At 37.9% G+C, this 14171-nt stretch overlaps 1 protein-coding gene across 7 annotated transcripts in view; it reads right to left on the minus strand.

Annotated features, from left to right (window-relative positions):
- Positions 1-14171, minus strand: part of chd2 (chromodomain helicase DNA binding protein 2) — a 32797-nt gene that overhangs the window by 13353 nt on the left and 5273 nt on the right. For 5 of the 7 annotated variants that reach the window (XM_021598263.2, XM_021598280.2, XM_021598247.2 and 2 more), the window contains exons 5-14: positions 11466-13221; positions 11028-11139; positions 6770-6995; positions 6127-6213; positions 5882-5943; positions 3452-3577; positions 1177-1353; positions 958-1091; positions 349-574; positions 148-248 (exon numbers count right to left, since the gene is read on the minus strand). In XM_021598263.2, the coding sequence (XP_021453938.2) occupies positions 148-248; positions 349-574; positions 958-1091; positions 1177-1353; positions 3452-3577; positions 5882-5943; positions 6127-6213; positions 6770-6995; positions 11028-11089 (1201 nt within the window). In that variant the 5' untranslated portion in view covers positions 11090-11139; positions 11466-13221. Of the gene's footprint in view, positions 1-147; positions 249-348; positions 575-957; positions 1092-1176; positions 1354-3451; positions 3578-5881; positions 5944-6126; positions 6214-6769; positions 6996-11027; positions 13222-14171 lie in introns of all 7 variants that reach the window. The other 2 variants (XM_021598254.2, XM_021598298.2) reach the window with 2 other exon arrangements.

Genomic DNA, 14171 nt, shown 5'->3' on the forward strand with positions numbered 1-14171 from the left:
TTACACTAATTCTGTAAATATATTATAAAGTGTGAAGAAAGAAGGTAAGTCTGTTGTAATAATCACAATTTTGTCAAATATATTTTCATCGATGAACCATTGCTGCTAGTCAATGAAGACACATTTCAAAGGAGTTTAGTTTCTTACCAATGACTCTCTCCAGAATATGGAACTGCTTATTTAAATCAGTGGTTAGCTCTTGCTGGCAGTTGTAATATTCTGAATCCTCAGGGGATGCTTTGCTCAACCTATGGAAGATAATCAGTGTCAAAAAGTAAAAGAACACAACACTGAAAGATAAAACTTCAAATTGTAGCTACTTTACATGTGTACACAACAAGCCCTCACCAAGCAGTGAGCTCATCGTTCTTCTTCTTGAAGTTATCTAGTTTCTTGAGTCCCTTGACCTTCTGTTGAGTGAGGGAGTCGATGCTCTCCCAGGTGTTGTGGATGTAGGACCAGCCTTTCCACTTGATCAGGTAATGGATCTCTCCCTCATCCTTCTCTGGGTCAAAGTCGGCTCCTGGGTCCCCATTTTCCTCAACAGCATACTGGGTAGTGGAAGCCCCGCAGGCTAAAATGGATACACACACAACATTTGGACATTAATATTTTCAATATCTGAATATTATTCACAGTATAGATTCCTAACCAGGAGGCAGCCGCTAGTAAACAGATATCTTGTCTAGCATAGTAATATGAGCACCTCGGTTACTGTCTCTTTCAACACTATAAAGCAGGATCAATTAGTTATTCAGCTAACTTTGATAAACAACCACAAAAAAAATGATATTCTGGTTTATTAAAAAAGAGAAACTTAGATATGAGTTTTCATTTGTTGAATCAATTAGACCATGCCCATTTCAAGCCTATCAGCCTATCAAGCCCATCTGCTGGCAATGTCTATCTAGATGGGTTAACACAATACAGGTGAGATACTAAGTGAGGATGCATCACCTCCTTTTTTGCCTGTCCTGGTATCCATGATCTTCTCAATGGTCTCGCTGTCATCTTCCGGCTCCACCTCAGCTCCCTCCATCTCTATCAGGTCGTCAGAGTCAGTCTCAAAGTCATTTTGGTCCTCCTTGTAACTGTAACAAACCAACACAATGCATGTCATGCACGGTAAACAATTTCCTTCATATTTTATATTGAACAAGTGAAACATTGACATACCTGACTTTAGCAGACACCCTTCGCCGGGTTTGTCTCTTTGGGGTATCTTCGTCATCATCATCATCATCATCATCATCGTCGTCGTCATCATCTTCCTCCACAGATGACTCTTGTTTCCTGGTTTTCCTTCCCTTTGGAGGCTGCTGTTTTTTGACTGTAGATGATTTGTTCTTTGGTCTGTAAAATATTGAGTCAAATACACACATATACCACTTCTAACCACTCTGCAAGACAGCCTACTTACTAGTTTTCCTCTAACAGCTCTAGCTGACTATAATCACTCCTAACAATCTGACTCACACCAATGGCCTTGAGACAGCTTTCAACCCTCCGACCTCAGCAATATTAATAATTTATTGTTGATAGGCTTACAGGTGAATTTCTTAATTAAATGCCTTTAGAATACCAAGTGATCAATGGGGGGGGGGGTCCTAAAGCCTACAAAAATATTTAATGTACGGTCCATTCGGAAAGTATTCAGATCCCTCAAATTTTTCCACATTTTATTACATTACAGCCTTCTAAAATTGATTAAATTGTTTTTTTCCCCCTTAATCTACACACAATACCTCACAGTGACAAGGCAAAAACAGGTTTAGAAATTGTTGCAAGTGTATTACAAATATAAAAACTGAAATATTACATTTACATAAGTACCCTTTAGTCAGTACTTTGTTTAAGCACATTTGGCAGCGAATACAGCATTGAGTCTTCTTGGGTATGACACTACAAGCTTGGCCCACCTGTATTTGTGGAGTTTCTCCCCGTCTTCTCTGCAGATACTCTCAAGCTCTGTCAGGTTGGATGGGGAGCGTTGCATCAAATCTATCTTCAGGTCTCGAGAGCGAGATGTTCGATCGGGTTCAAGTCCTGAGTTGTCTTAGCTGTGTGGTTAGGGTCATTGTCCTGTTAGTAGGTGAACCTTCACCCCAGTCTGAGGTTCTGAGCGCTCTGGAGCAGGTTATCATCAAGGATCTATCTGTACTTTGCTCCGTTCATCTTTGCCTCGATCTTGACTAGTCTTCCAGTCCCTGCCGCTGAAAAATATCCCCACACCATGATACTGCTACCACCATGTTTTGCCGTAGGTACGGTGCCAGGTTTCCTCCAGACGTGACGCTTGGCATTCAGGCCAAAGAGTTCAATCTTGGTTTCATCAGACCAGAGAATATTGTTTCTCATGGTCTGAGAGTCCTTTAGGTGCCTTTTGGCAAACTCCAAGCGGGCTGTCATGTGCCTTTTACTGAAGAGTGGCTTCCGTCTGGCCACTCTACGATAAAGGCCTGACTGGTAGAGTGCTGCTGAGATGGTTGTCCTTCTGGAAGGGTCTCCCATCTCCACAGAGGAACTCTGGAGCTCTGTCAGAGTGACCATCGGGTCCTTGGTAATCTCCCTGACCAAGGCCCTTCTCCCCCAATTGCACAGTTTGGCCGGGAGGTCAGCTCTTGGTGGTTCCAAACTTATTCCACTTAAGAATGATGGAGATCACTGTTCTGTCTTGGAGCTCAAGGGACAATTCCTTTGACCTTATGGTTTTGTTGTTGCTCTGATATGCACTGTCAACTGTGGGACCTTATATAGACAGGTGTGTGCCTTTCCAAATCATGTCCAATTAATTGAATTTACCACAGGTACAAACATCTCAAGGATGGATCAATGGGAACAGGATGCACCTGAGCTCAATTTCGAGTTTCATAGCAAAGGGTCTGAATACGAATGTACATATATTTTTAATACATTTCTAAAAAACAGTTTTTGCTTTGTCATTATTGGGTATTGTGTGTAGATTAGATTGCTGAGAATTGTTATTTATTTAATTAATTTTAGAACAGTAGCATAACAAAATGTGTAAAAAGTCAAGGGGTCTGAATACTTTCCAAAGGCACTGTAGCTGATAATGTTAGCAAGCCTTCATCAAAACATAATTTTGGTTGACTTTAGGATTTAACTGTTCTTTTTTTGGTCATCCTTCTGAGTCTAAATGCAAATATTCACTGCAATATAACAATATAGAATAGTATAATGCATATCATAGTTGATACAACATATTAAATGCACAGTAATAAATAATACACAGAAGAACATTTTGAACAATTATCAGATTGGAATTGACCGATTTCATATTTTGTATGTGATTGAAGGCTAAAAAGAAACCCGGTCATACAGCACTTTCAAAGCCAAAAAAGCACTACAACAGCCAGTTTCTGATCACACACAATGGACATGAAAGTGGACAGATTAGCTGTCTGAAGGCCAGGCTTCACTACACCCTTACCTTCTAGCAGGAAGTCGTCTGGATCTAACTTTTTTCTCTTCCTGCTCACTGTCTGCACTGCTGGCATCCTCCTCCTCCTCATCATCATCATCATCATCATCCGATTCATCACTTTTCCAGGTATTTCTTACAACACAGAAATACCACAAGTTCACCCTTTGGGTTTATTAATGCTCTACACCGGGCTTAGGGTGCTCTGGTTAGCAAGATTTGATCAGATAACTAAACATAAAGTAAAGTTCTGAAGACCACCTCAGTCTTGCTGTCTGAATCTCCTAATGAGCCACTTTAGACAAGCACAAACATCCACATATGCATGAAAATGGCAAGGACAGTATCCAGAAAATTATTGGAAAAAATAATGACAAATACAAACGCCACCGAATTGAAAGATCAAACCAAATATACAGTGCCTTGCGAAAGTATTCGTCCCCCTTGAACTTTGCGACCTTTTGCCACATTTCAAGCTTCAAACATAAAGATATAAAACTGTATTTTTTTGTGAAGAATCAACAACAAGTGGGACACAATCATGAAGTGGAACGACATTTATTGGATATTTCAAACTTTAACAAATCAAAAACTGAAAATTTGGCGTGCAAAATTATTCAGCCCCCTTAAGTTAATGCTTTGTAGCGCCACCTTTTGCTGCGATTACAGCTGTAAGTCGCTTGGGGTATGTCTCTATCAGTTTTGCACATTGAGAGACTGAAAGTTTTTCCCATTCCTCCTTGCAAAACAGCTCGAGCTCAGTGAGGTTGGATGGAAAGCATTTGTGAACAGCAGTTTTCAGTTCTTTCCACAGATTCTCGATTGGATTCAGGTCTGGACTTTGACTTGGCCATTCTAACACCTGGATATGTTTATTTTTGAACCATTCCATTGTAGATTTTGCTTTATGTTTTGGATCATTGTCTTGTTGGAAGACAAATCTCCGTCCCAGTCTAAGGTCTTTTGCAGACTCCATCAGGTTTTCTTCCAGAATGGTCCTGTATTTGGCTCCATCCATCTTCCCATCAATTTTAACCATCTTCCCTGTCCCTGCTGAAGAAAAGCAGTCTCAAACCATGATGCTGCCACCACCATGTTTGACAATGGGGATGGTGTGTTCAGGATGATGAGCTGTGTTGCTTTTACGCCAAACATAACGCTTTGCATTGTTGCCAAAAAGTTCAATTTTGGTTTCATCTGACCAGAGCACCTTCTTCCACATGTTTGGTGTGTCTCCCAGGTGGCTTGTGGCAAACTTTAAACGACACTTTTTATGGATATCTTTAAGAAATGGCTTTCTTCTTGCCACTCTTTCATAAAGGCCAGATTTGTGCAATATACGACTGATTGTTGTCCTATGGACAGAGTCTCCCACCTCAGCTGTAGATCTCTGCAGTTCATCCAGAGTGATCATGGGCCTCTTGGCTGCATCTCTGATCAGTCTTCTCCTTGTATGAGCTGAAAGTTTAGAGGGACGGCCAGGTCTTGGTAGATTTGCAGTGGTCTGATACTCCTTCCATTTCTATATTATCGCTTGCACAGTGCTCCTTGGGATGTTTAAAGCTTGGGAAATCTTTTTGTATCCAAATCCGGCTTTAAACTTCTTCACAACAGTATCTCGGACCTGCCTGGTGTGTTCCTTGTTCTTCATGATGCTCTCTGCGCTTTTAACGGACCTCTGAGACTATCACAGTGCAGGTGCATTTATACAGAGACTTGATTACACACAGGTGGATTGTATTTATCATCATTAGTCATTTAGGTCAACATTGGATCATTCAGAGATCCTCACTGAACTTCTGGAGAGAGTTTGCTGCACTGAAAGTAAAGGGGCTGAATAATTTTGCACGCCCAATTTTTCAGTTTTTGATTTGTTAAAAAAGTTTGAAATATCCAATAAATGTCATTCCACTTCATGATTGTGTTGTTGATTCTTGTTGATTCTTCACAAAAAAATACAGTTTTATATCTTTATGTTTGAAGCCTGAAATGTGGCAAAAGGTCGCAAAGTTCAAGGGGGCCGAATACTTTCGCAAGGCACTGTATGTCTTGCACTTACATCCAGACTGTCATGGGATACTATGGCTATATGTTCATGATATCAATCAAGAATGTGATCCAAGGTTATGGAAGAGTCTAATTGGACAGCAGAAAGTGCATTTTGGAAGCAAAAAAAAACATGGATTGCCAGTAATGCTACAGATAACGAATGTCATCTATGGCATTTGTCGGTTTAACTAACCCATTTACAATTGATTTGACAAGTAGACCTAAGTCATGATTCAAATGAGTTATTCTACACATAGCCCAACATTGAGCAGAATTTGGCACAACATAATAAATTCATCCCACGACATGATAGATTTAAGTGGATAAGAATCAAAAAATCGAGAAGAAAATAAAACTGAAAATTACAAATCTAATAATCTCAATACTCACTCTTTCTTCTTCTGTCGTGATGCTTTTCTTTTAGGACTTTCACCTTCGGAGTCACTGCTACCCTGCAAGTGTGTTGAAATTGATTACATCTCAATGAGAGATTAGGCTTTGCCATAAGGGGTTGCAGCTAAATTGACTGAGACACCAATAAATCCACACGACATACACTAGAAGTTTTTTGGGAGTTTTCTTTAAAGAATTTCCATTCAGCAGTATTTCAGTAGATTTCATGTTGCACTTCTTACCCCAGCTCCAATATTGAGACGAGCAGGTTCTTGTCTACTGCGATTTGATCGCCTGACCCCATAGACATCTGGATGCTCTTCCCACATCTGGAATCAAATACCAAATTGGATCATTGCATCCTTGCCATTTTCCGTCTCCAACCCAATTAAGACAGGACTCCGTTTCTAAATATGCAGTGTCCATGCATAAAAGCTGTTGTGTAACTGATGGCGCGATATATCCCAGAGCCGACTTGGTGAAAAATCTGTTGATGTGCCCTTGTGGGCACTTAACCCTAATTGCTTCTGAATCTGAACGGAATATGAAGACGCTCTATATAAAAGTGTCTGCTAAATGACTAAAATGTAAATACAGTACATGTCTTCTTCTGGCCTGGTATAGAAAATCTGATTTACAATCTAGAAACCATCAGGCAAATAATCATCAGGTAAATAATGGTATAACCAAATATGGGGAGTAGGATACCAAGTCTGTGGTATAACTATATGCATTCAACTGAAATGGGGCTTATATATATATATATACACAGACCACAGACTTGGCATATGGCTTCAATTTATTTCCAACGCTGCAACGGCCTTTCAGCCCTACATATTATAACTCAAGCAAACTAGTTTGCAGTACAGGCCTTGCTTTGTTTACCTTCTTCACATCTGACAGATTGTCTTTCTTTTTAACTGGTTGTCTGTCCTTGACCTCTGCCGAGGCCTGCTGGGATTCACTCTCAGACCCGGACTGGCTCCCAGATTCAGAAGAGCTGTTGGACTCTCCTGAGTGGTGCAATCTTCTCCTCTCCCTGCCGTGCTCACTCTCCGACTGACTCCCAGACTCCAACCCAGAGTGGTTCGATTCTTCTGAGGCCGAATTGCTATAGCATCAAAAATGTGGAATTTAAGTCTAAAATATTACCATATTTACTTAATATCATCCTTTTATAGTGCTGTACTTTCATTTGGTAAGCTATGCAAAGATTTCCCTTTTCAATAACAAGCCCATTTCATGAACAGTTTCTCCAATCTCCCACCTACTGTTGTCAAGCACTGATTTGGCTCAACAAATGAAGATCACTTTTTTATTCAAAATTGTACACACTTTATTATTCAAAATAGTACACAAGGTCCAAAGGAAATTTGACTTCCGCTTCATCCTAACAGTTGGAGCAGGGGGCTGCCGCACTGGGCACCCATGGAGCTGTTGTTGTGGGGTGTTGAGCACCTTGCTCAAGGACACAACAGCAGCCAATGTCATCTAGGATTTGTGTGTAGAAAGTTAAGAGGCTTATTTCACAAAGTACAAAAAGTTGGAGAATGTGTAACATGTTTTCTAAGTGAATGGAGTTCATGTAGTACTGAAAAGACTACACACAAAATGCTAACACCTTTAGGTGGAAAGGAAACATCATTACATCACCATAGTGTGCTCAGATTAACTTTGTCATAACAAGACCACTCTCAATGCCAATCCAAACCTGTTAAAACAGATCTTTAAAAATACTTCCATAACCCCATGCAGGAGAAATTGCTGAAAACCACACAAGTGCTTCTCAATCAGGGATGTGTTTTATGTCAATACTATTATTGGTATGTTGAAAAATCTTATCACGGTATTTAAAAGTTGCTCACACTAAAAATATCTTTGCATTCATTCAATTCCTAACATAGCCTACAAACTTTCACAAATAACCATTACTGTTTTAAAACAATAGAGGGCGCCAAATAAGTCCTATGGTTGCCAGTGCCACATCAGTACATACATAGGGCCAACAGTGACTCCACCAAACATGAAGCTCCTACTGAGATTCTATCAAAACAACCAATTATAACATCTAGACCTGAAGTAATATTCACCTCAAGAGCACATCATATCATTTTGTTAATGCAAATATTAGGCTACATTTAACTAATGTATGTAAACAATGACAGAACCATGCCCTGATACATTCAAAACACTCCACATTTTTAGCAATCTAACCAAAAAATGCCATATTCATACTGTACTTTACCGTGAAAATGTTACATGCAACTAAAAAAAGATTAGAAGAAATGTCAACATTATTCAATTTAAATGGAATGTCTTTATTTAATGAAACCAGAAGACATTAATCACTAACATTTATTTATTAAAACTGTAATTCTTACATAATAAACCCAGCAAATTACAAGAATGTAAACCTGTCTGTCTATGCCCCATACGAACAGAATGTGCAGTACCTTGAACAGACTATAGGGGGTACCCACATCCAGCATTATTTCATTTTCAAAATAGATCATATCCACAGTCAGCCTACCTTAAAATGGTTAAAACATGGAGAAGGCTGCTACAATAGAACAAAAACAATCATTTAATGTGTAGCCATGCTTTATTACCTATGTGTAGTCACTTATGACAGTATTTATGCATATAACTAGAGCTATTCTATTAGTACATAATATTTCATTTGAAAATATACATCTAACTATAGAAAATCTAACTGATTAAATGTTTATATAACCATTCAGATAAGAAAGATTTGTTATTGTGATATCAAAAGCTAATGAACTGTGATAAAGTTATTGTAATTTATTGACCAGTCAGTCACCCAGTGACAAACGCTCAAACCCCCATGAGCAAGTGACTCCCTTCATTGAATGTGAAGTTAGACATAGGCGGGACAAAAAACTGAAGTAAATGATTACAGGCTGGTGGGTTGCTAGGTGAGGAATGAGCCAATCACAGCTCCAAAAAAAAGCCTATGACCTTTGAAACACTTCCTGTTCCCCTTTCCTGTAGTTCTATGCACACTTTTAATACAGAAAGTACAAAACAAGAGCCATTTTGTGAATTAAAAGTGGACTCCACTTCATGCCCTGTATTTCAAAATAATATTTATTGAAGGGATCTGCTCTCCCAGTGTCTTTTGCTTACATGTGCTTGAAAAGTAGTCCTCTATCAGGACGAGAGCAGTCAAAAGTGTGGTAGAGGATTAGTATTTTGAGGGACAGACTTCGGATAAAATGTGCATGGTTATTAAAATGGCTGCCAACAGGATAGCAAATGCACTACACAGCCTTTAATTGTTTGACAACGTCTTCATGCCATGTATGTGACCCATTATCAGTTGAATTAAGTGCTATGGGCAGTTAAGCTGAAACATTTGCATGGATTGACAATCTAAAACCAATGCAATACTTCTCTCTTGAAGACAATCCCAAACAGGCCTGTAGTTGTAGTAGTCATGTAGGCCTATGGTAAGAAATGTAAGCCATGTAATAGGTGACAACATGTTGGCCCCATCAGGCTTTAATTACGATATCCAGTCACCAATTATACATAGGCCGACATAAGACAGTTAATTCCATGACTGAATTCTAAAACTATCAGAGATGTAAGCAATGTGCACTTACCATCCCCGATAGAATGAAATGATTTCACTGATGGATAAGCAGATATTATGTTCCACTCAAGATTACCATGATTTTGCAAGCAAGAATGGTTATTTGACACAAGTATGCCTCAAAATAACCTGTGCACATGTATAACTTTTTATTGATTATAATAAATTACATTGTTTTGTGTTCAAACGCAAACAGATAATACATTTCAATCATTTGAATCCCAACTTTTGTATTATTTTACAAATAAAAGTATAATCTAATAGCTCAAGTTGTTGAGACCATGAAAACATCTGCAATACATGACATTTACCATCCTGGCACTTAGCTAGTAGCCTATTCCTTGGTATCAGAATATAAGCCCCTCTTGGTCACAAATATAGGCACAGCTGAATAAAGGGCTACTGTGCATTGAGGACATCACTCAATTGAATCAGCTGTCCTATCAAATCCGAAAATACAGCCTAATAGAAAAGCCTAATCTAGAACTTTTGAGTGAACACCAAATCTGTGCAAAATGTAGTATGTCAATGGTTAGTCTGATTTGTGTACCAGTGAAGAGCACTTCAGAAAGAGCTACATCAATGCCAATAACCCCTCAAATTGTTCTCTGAATGACATCAGAATGCATACTTTTTCAGTATATACACACCTTAATTAATAACTTTTTCAAATGGCTATCCATAAAACATGTCAAAGTTAAATACATTTACAAGAGGACTGACTACCAGTGAAGCCGTTTTCAAATAGGCCTACAATAATAGAGGCTCCCTTTCTTATGGACAGAAGCCTGTAACAAATGAAGGAGTAACTGAAGACAAAATATCCAGGAGGTAAATAGATCTACAACAGCCTAAATAGAAACTAAAATCTAGTGAACATTCAGTCGTGATTGACTGTATGGCCTACTATATATTTAACAGTTCTCATTCAAATACTACACACTTTATAATTTAGGCTACCCACATTTAAGCTTACTAAAAACCAATGTTGTCAACTGTTTCAAATGATGACAAATGCGTCTTTAAACTTACCTACATAGTTGCCAATGCAGAAAACAAGTTGAATAGAGCCTACTGGATATTTATTTAAATACTTCCCTTCAGCCACACATGCTGTTAACATGAGTAAATTAGAGTTCTAAAACGTTTGAAAAAAGAATACGCGTTGCATGTTCAAATGGTGCAATGCAGTGTCGACTAATATGACAAGGTCATATCACATAGTAACGATGGAACAACAAACATTGAAATCATGTATTTGTTCTTGGGAAAAAAGCCAATTAAACTTATTCTAGGTTGTATACATGTGGGTAAAGATGAAATAACATGGGCCTGAAAGTTCAGTCTTTAGTGTAACAAAATGCTAGCAAAATTAGGGTGTGGCTATTAAACAAGACCAAGGTCATTGGTTTGAAACTGGTACAAATCGTTAAAACTATGTAGCAAATGTGTCCACAGGCGATCAACCATGCTTGTCAAGGTAAACAATGAAAACAGATGTCTAAAAAGTTAAATAGATGATCGTACCTTGATGCATTGCTTTGAGTCGAACCTTCATCTTCTTGCTTTTTATTCTTATTCTTCATCATAGTTTTATCTTGAAAACGTTGGATTTGATGGTCTTATGTGCTGGTATTTGCTGTCAAAAGTTAGAAGAGTGATGAACTATCATAAAAGTCCCATAAGATAGTGTTTCTCAGAGGACAGTAAAATCCTTGACGTTACGAAATAAGACAACGTTGTGTCAGGCGTTTAAATTGGACATATATTAATATATAAATTATCGATGGATAAATGACAACTGATGACATCCTGTAATTAAAAAGCCAAGTGTTGAGAATTACAATTAGATCCACCGACCGAGCCACATGCACTAATTCTAACTGCGTCATCAGACAAAGGACGACCAAAATGTGATAAATAAAAATTAAATCGATTGTAGGCATTATAAAAATGTAAACATACCTATTCCATGTACAGTAAGGTATAATGAAGTATTAGATTCACATCCGCAAAATAGGCTATAGACTATATAATACTCATTACCCCCAAAAAAAGGTATATATAAAAAAAAGGTTGAATGAAAATAAACATTAGGGGAAAAGACATTAATAGGATATTGAAGCGTCAACACAAGTGATCGTGAGACGAAAGGCTAGAGCTCTTCACAGAGCACACGAAAAATGGAGGCGCGCCATGGCTGCCAGACCTAGGCAGAGAAGACAACGACTCGCGCATACACTCAGTAAAACCGATATACACGACGAAAAACTAATAAAAGCAGTAAACCTAATCTACTGTTCACTATAGTACTAGTTTTTATTTTAAATAAAAAAAATATTCATAGAGCGGCATATTCCAGCTTGATTTCATGAAAAAGAAAAAGGGCTGACGAAAGCCCAATGAATTGTTCCCCTTCCCAAGGCTCATCCGCCATCTAGAGCTCCTTCCTAGCTCTGAAAGCTTTGCCTTTGATTGACGTTATTTCCATTTACCCCACACTCAGGTGATGTCCCAAAGTCCCACCCCCTTTATTTTGTATAAAAACGGCAAACCTATATTACATTTTTATTTCATAAAAAGTTGCATCACTTCAAGAGGATAGCCTTTGCCAAAGTCATATCCATATATATTATTTATCAATAAGGGTAATATTTGTACAAAAATAATTAAACACTAAGACCCATCACTTCCTGCTCAGACAGGAAGTATGACTTCAGGAGCCATTTTAGAGGCAGAGCCTTGGCCACCATTTCAGTTTTTGCCAAAAGCTGTTTCAACTGTGTATTATGTAGAGCTATGTAGAAATGCAGAGTATTACTGTATAGATTAGCCAGCCCCTTCATTCACCATGGAATGCGTTGATCACTAGAAGCCATACCCTTTCATTTGACTTACTTAAATTTAAAAATAAATGTTTGCGCCAATTACGAGTCGGATTGTGAATACATTACAGTCCTACAAAAGTGTAGGAAGTAATAAACTGGTCAATTAAATTAACCCGGGATATAAATAGTTTTAAAAAGTTGCTACATTGTTAAGTATTGCTCGAGACAAGTAGCGTAAACACTTGAGCAAAAAAACTTGCGTAATAGGTGTAAAAGTTCACAAAATAAAAAGTTGTGTAAAGTATTACTTGCGTTTACCCTCCAATTCTCCAGATCTTATTTAAAGTTAGTGGGCCTAATTTAGCTAGCACTAAATGTCAATTTAGATTGTACAAGGCAAACGTATCATACCTTCCAGTAAACAGGAGTAAATCGGAAGCCCAAGAAAATACCAGAAACTGGATTACATTTGAGTAAAATTGATTCAGCTGGAGAGAATTTTCACATTTAGCGAAAAGACAAGTCCTGTAACATTCTTGGGTAGCATATTGATCAATGAAAGAAAGTCAGAATAGTGAAAATTGCAATGTTTTATTTAACATAAATAACATCCTATTAGGAAATCACAGAAGTAGAAAAAGTAGTGTAACTGAACCCAGTAAAGGAAACCATTACAATATTCAAACAATTGAGTCCAAAGAATTGCCAGCACATCCAAAGCACAAGAGTCCATGTCAAAGTTTGATGTAATTCCAATTGATGCATCTTATCCAGTAAAATAAAATCCTGAAAAATCCAGTCAGCTTTTCAAAAATCCAATTAGCTCCCAAATCAACGCCGCCATCTTGATGACAAAGCAGCTGTCTCCACTTCAATGTCCAGTAGAATGGGGTCTTTAATGGAATTAAGAAAAAGAAAATGAGTCGAAAGCCCCAATTACATTTAATTAAGACCTCAATTTTGTCCTATCCCATCAATTGGAATTTGCCTGCGAAAAGAGCTTCAACAACACCACAAAAGATTCCGATTCCAATGCTCAATAGCTAGCTGAAAGTCGAGTTGGTAATGAAACCCAAAGTTAAAATGTCTGTATCATAGCAGTATGCAGTGACAAATATCGCAATTAAAATAAATCCCCCAAAATCCAGAATGTTTATATAAAGAGCATTAAGGGCTGAATGCTTACTAACCATACACATGTGTAATATGCAGACAGATTGGACAAAATGTGAATATAATTTGAAGATTCAGCCCTATTCACCCCAAATGACCTTGTGCCCATGATTTTCAAATATAAACGTTAGACAATTATGTTAATATTTTTGGGGGATGGAATACTAAAAGTAATGCAAATCAGCTGTTCAAATTTCCACAAAAGCAATAATTTAAAACCTTTAGAAATCTATGATTCTCACGAGTGTTTTAACGATAAATCTAAAGTCAAATATTATTACGCTTCGTTCACCTGAAGTAGGAAACTCAAAACTACCAGAACGGGGAAACATTAGGAGTACGACTATTTCATACTTGGGCGCTCGTTATGATTGGTTTTGGATGTCGGAAACTCGTAATTACGTAAATTCTGGGAGCATTCCGGGGGGTATCCCAGTTCCAAATTTCCGATGATTCCGAGAGCACATGAACACAGCATTATGCAATTTAATAGCAAGCATTCAACAAATTTTACAGCTGAATAATTTGAAAACAACAAAGACAAAACAGGAAATACAGGTGAAAGCTAAGCAAATGGAATGTTACAAAATGTCTGTTAATCATTACAGATCAGTATAATTTATCATTTTAGCATGGATAATGTAAAGTCGTTATTTATATCTGACAAATC

This window comes from Oncorhynchus mykiss, chromosome 1, assembly GCF_013265735.2.
Source record: "Oncorhynchus mykiss isolate Arlee chromosome 1, USDA_OmykA_1.1, whole genome shotgun sequence".
NCBI classification, from domain to species: domain Eukaryota; kingdom Metazoa; phylum Chordata; class Actinopteri; order Salmoniformes; family Salmonidae; genus Oncorhynchus; species Oncorhynchus mykiss.